The 4,561-nt window shown below is 51.9% G+C and overlaps 1 protein-coding gene and 1 long non-coding RNA gene across 6 annotated transcripts in view; one reads left to right on the forward strand and one right to left on the reverse strand.

Moving 5' to 3' along the window:
• Positions 1-340: 340 nt before the first annotated feature.
• Positions 341-4,561, reverse strand: LOC105501036. Its single transcript, XR_001000124.1, has 3 exons — positions 4,327-4,561; positions 2,459-2,568; positions 341-1,930 (listed from the first exon to the last, which is right to left on the reverse strand). It is a non-coding gene; the product is annotated as an uncharacterized LOC105501036 (long non-coding RNA).
• NCAM1 (neural cell adhesion molecule 1) overlaps positions 2,311-4,561 on the forward strand; it is a 314,204-nt gene continuing 311,953 nt past the window's right edge. For all 5 annotated transcript variants that reach the window (XM_011926756.1, XM_011926757.1, XM_011926758.1 and 2 more), the window contains exon 1: positions 2,311-2,756. In XM_011926756.1, coding sequence (XP_011782146.1) covers positions 2,705-2,756 — 52 coding nt within the window. In that variant the 5' untranslated portion in view covers positions 2,311-2,704. The remainder of the gene's footprint in view (positions 2,757-4,561) is intronic.

A 4,561-nucleotide genomic window follows, 5' to 3' on the forward strand; every position in this document is an offset into this window, starting at 1 on the left:
ACACAGGGTAGGGAGGGGCTGGAGAGAGAGAGGGGAAGAAAAAGAAATTCAGTCATGCTGAAGTGAGATTGGATTTCCACACTTGTCTACACTGAAAAGCTAAAAATAGGGACATCTGGGGAGAAAAATAGTGAGGAGTCTTTCAATTCTACTGACATGGACTATAAGGAGGGAGGTTTGCAGGGAAGGATGTGTCTCTCACTCTTAGGGGCAAAACTGGAAAAATTTTTATTTTGGGGGCCCCAACCTTCACTCTCTCCACTCCACCCCCTGCCTGTTCTCTCTATCTTTCCTTACTATCAGAACCTCTTTTTTAAGGAAAGAGTCTGATAACATTCACTTACATAAATCTGTAATATTTAATGTGGTGATTTTAGATGTTAGAAGCAGAAGTCTGAAATCAAAGACACATAAGTACAGCAACCATTAAAAAAAGACGTGTATAATTCACTGCATCCAGCACAGGGCTAAACCCAGTGGTTGCTCCACAAATATTTGTTGAAAGATGTTCAAAAAAGCATTATTTATATTATCAAACTCCACAAACAATACAAGTATCCAAAAATGGGGAAACCATTGCAAAATCATCCATATGAAGAAATATTACATAGCCATAAAAATATCTAGAAAAGCTTTTTAATGATCCAGAGGAATAAATGCTTATACTAATGTTAGGCAAAAACAGCAGGATTCGAATTGCTACTATAATATGTCAATTATAAAAATCATATGCACATACAGAAGACAAAATCTATGAGTATCTCTGGAATCCGTGGGATTTGGGGTTATTTTTAGTTCTTTCTACTTTTCTGTATTTTTGAATTGTTTATACTTGGTATGAAAGAAATATCCCAAAGTAAACGTTGTGGAAGATTTACTTAGGGGAAGAAACACTTTTCAGGGGTCCCCGCTAATTACACTATACTGGTGTGGCCCACTTGGTCTATTATAGAGGAGGAAAGTGGGGAAGAGAGCGGGCTTGTCCAGTAAGGGAGGATGGATGGTCTGCCAGCAGAGGATGGACTTTTAAAAACTGCTACAGTGGCTGGGCGCGGTAGCTCATGCCTGTAATCCCAGCACTTTAGGAGGCTGAGGCGGGCAGATAATGAGGTCAGGAGTTCGAGACAAGCCTGACCAACATGGTGAAACACCGTCTCTACTAAAAATACAAAAATTAGCTGGATGTGGTGGCGCGCGCCTGTAATCCCAGCTACTCAGGAGGCTGAGGCAGGAGAATTGCTTGAACCGGACGGAAGTTGCAGTGAGCAGAGATGGCGCCACTGCACTCCATCCTGGGCGACAGAGCGAGGCTCCGTCTCAAGAAAACAAAACAAAAACAAAACAAAACAAAAAACAAAAAATCTGCTACAGGAGTGGGGAGGCCGACCTTTGAAGAAAAAGGGCGTACCCGGTAACGTTAGTGCTTTAGTGCCTTTGAACTTATGCAGACTTCCTCTGTTAGAGGGTTTCTGTGTTCTAGGCTAATAGGTTAACCTGACATCTAGAACACCTTCCTCACATTAGTTCCTTACACACCCAAGCCTTCAGGTGCTGAGACATGTTTCTTTTCACCCTGCTCTCTCCATCCCCTACTTTTGAAAACACAGCTGGAATTTTAATTAAAGCCTATTGTGTTGGTACCTCAGTAGTGTTGGTACCTCAGTAATATTCTACATTAATATCTTTAAGAATTAAGGTCATGTCCCCATGTAAGAAAATATTATTTAATGTTGCTTCTATATCATAATATCTATATAAAAGCCTTGGCTATTTTAATAAAGAGACCACAGATTTCAGAATTTATAAATAGGAAAACATTTTCTTTGGGTTATTTCTGGAAATCCCTTCCAAACATCTGAGTTTTCTTCTAACTCAAGTCTCTTCCCACCTCCTTCCCAGGGGAATCTGCTGAAGGGTGTTGTATGTCTCCCTGTGGGACAGCAAACTTCACAGTCAGGATAAAACAAACAAACAAACAAACAATATCAAAACAACACCCAGCAACGGCAACCCCCATCCCTCTCCAAAGTTCTAATTTCCCGCACTTAAAATTAAGTCCTGGGCTATCCTTGTGTTGCAAGAATCTTAGAATCGAAATGGAGGGATTTGACAACTTTAAATACCTAACCAAATCTAAAATTTTGCTTCTATTATTTACTAGTTATCAAAATATGCAAACTGCTGATTAAGGAAGGCTGGGTGGCAGGAGCGCCTGCGAATGCGTAGGGGAGAAGTGTGAAAAGAAATCCCAGCTCTCCCTGGGAGACTGCGTGTGAAAGAGCCCGGCTCCCCCGAAAACTCCAGGCCGCGTTTTGCAGGCTTCCGCATCTGCCTTCCCTGTCTCTCTTACCTCCTTGATGTTCGGCACTATTTGTGGCCGGCGTGGTGGAAGGACACAGTGAGGTTCTCACCCCCGCCCCCCGTTCCTCGCTCCCATCCCAGTTCCATCAAAACGAACCGGGACCAGCGCAAGGATCTCCGAGTTGCGAGTGTGCTGAGGCTGGGACTGTCACTCATTCTCCGATCAGCGCGTGAACGCAGCTCGGCTGCCGCTGGCAGGAAACAATTCTGCAAAAATAATCATACTCAGCCTGGCAATTGTCTGCCCCTAAGTCTGTCGCTCTGCCGCCGTCCACACTCGCTGCAAGGGAGGGGGCACAGAATTTACCGCGGCAAGAACATCCCTCCCAGCCAGCAGATTACAATGCTGCAAACTAAGAATCTCATCTGGACTTTGTTTTTCCTGGGAACGGCAGGTACATTTTTTTTTTTTTAATTCTCAATCTGGTTTGCTAATTACCCCTTCCTCCTACTCCTAGGAGGAACGCTATTATTTTGGGTGGTTTTACGTGGACTGCTAAGGCTGGTCATTTGCGTTTAGCTGTGAAAGGAGCGCGTCGCCCTTGCTGCCCAGCCGAATCCCGCTCCCTACCGGGCTGCACTGCACGGGAGCTGCCTCCCTGCGCCGCCAGCTCCCAGCGCCCCTCCAGCGCGTCCGCCCTTCCCACTTTGTGCGCCCGCGGCGGTGGGAGCAGAGCGGGTCGGCTCCTGGGGGCTCAGCGGCCGTGCTGGTGATGGGTAGCGCTCCTTCCCCAGAGGCGGGCGGCGGGGCGGGGGACGTCGCGGCTCGGGTGGTGCCGCTGCACGGGCTCGGATTCCGAGGGGGAAGGGGCTTGTCAGCCCTGGCTCCGGGAAGAGTGAACAATAAGGCTAGGGCAGCCGCCCCAGATCGTTATATCCCCGGGTCTAATAAAGTCAGGATCGTTGCTTTGCCTCCCCCGCCCCAGCCAAATAACGGTTTGCAAAATGGGGCAAAATGGGCAGAATAGCAGGGCTGTGTGGCCGTTGTTGCACCCCAGTCGATATGACGTTAGTTTTTCATTTGCCAAATTGCTGGTTAGTTGCAAAGCCTACCCTCGGCCGCGAGCACTGAAGGATGGGAGGGTCGAGCGCTGCGTTTTGACAGGAGGAAGTGCGGAGGGGAGGAGGGCGTGATCGGGTCTGCCTGGTGTGTGTGCGCCTGTGTGCGCGCGTGTGCCTTTACACGCGCCGCGTGCCCAGTGTTGCACGGGGCGGGAGAAGAATGGCAGGTAGCCGCCCGAAACACCTCGCCCTGTCTCCTTTCTTTGGGCGAGGTTCCCGATCCTGGCAAAGTGTGAACAATAGGGAGCTGTGAGGAAGACAGTAGTGATGCTGCCGCGGGTGGCGGGGGTTGTGCCGCCGCCCAGAGAACCTCGGCAGCGGGGAGGGAGGTGCATTTCATTTTGGCTATTTCCATCCCGGCCTCCCTGGAAAATTCTTCTGTGCGTGCCCACCCTCCCCTCCAGCTGTCATCCCCCCACCTCCACCCAAGGATTTGCGCTTTGGCTCTGATGGACGGGAGGGGAGGAAGAAAAGCAGGGGCCGCAGAGAGCTGGGTGGGTTGGGCGGACATTCTGGGCGGGGGGGAGTGTGCTGGGAAGCGACCGAGCAAAGCCGGGCGGAGGGGCTGTGAGTCGCGGTTTCCGCTGCCAGGTGCCGTTGTACCTTCCCTGGACTGCCGAGCCCGGGTTGGGGAGCGCACGGGGCGGGTTGAGGAGCGCACGGGGCGGGCTGGGGAGCGCAAGGGGCGGGTCAGGGAGCACCCAGTGAGCCCCCTCCGCAGGCGGCACCAGAGCAGCGCTCGGCCGCCGCCTCCAGCCAACTCGGGTCCCTCCCATGGCGACCAATCAGCGCGAGGCTGGCTGGGCGGGAAGCCGCGAGAGGCTTTTATTGCGGCGCGGGTGGCGGCCAGGAACTGCCAGGACAGTCTCCTGGTGCTCCAGCCTAACGGTCTCGCTCAGTCACCGCCAGGAGAAACCCCGCCCTGCGGCCGGTCCCCAGCCTGCCCCGCAGTTTCTGAGGAAATAAAATGGAGACTAGGTGGTCACCTGGAGTGCTCCTGGTCCGGCCGCCCGTGCTCGCCCACTCTCGCCTCTTTCATGCCGACTTGGAGCATCCCACTGCCCCCGCCAGCGCTCACTCTCGCGCCGTGGAATCCGAGCCTGAGCGCGTCGCCCGGGAGGGCACCCTGGCAGGCACA

The sequence above is a fragment of the Colobus angolensis genome, unplaced genomic scaffold (assembly GCF_000951035.1).
Source record: "Colobus angolensis palliatus isolate OR3802 unplaced genomic scaffold, Cang.pa_1.0 Scaffold7, whole genome shotgun sequence".
Classification (NCBI taxonomy): domain Eukaryota; kingdom Metazoa; phylum Chordata; class Mammalia; order Primates; family Cercopithecidae; genus Colobus; species Colobus angolensis.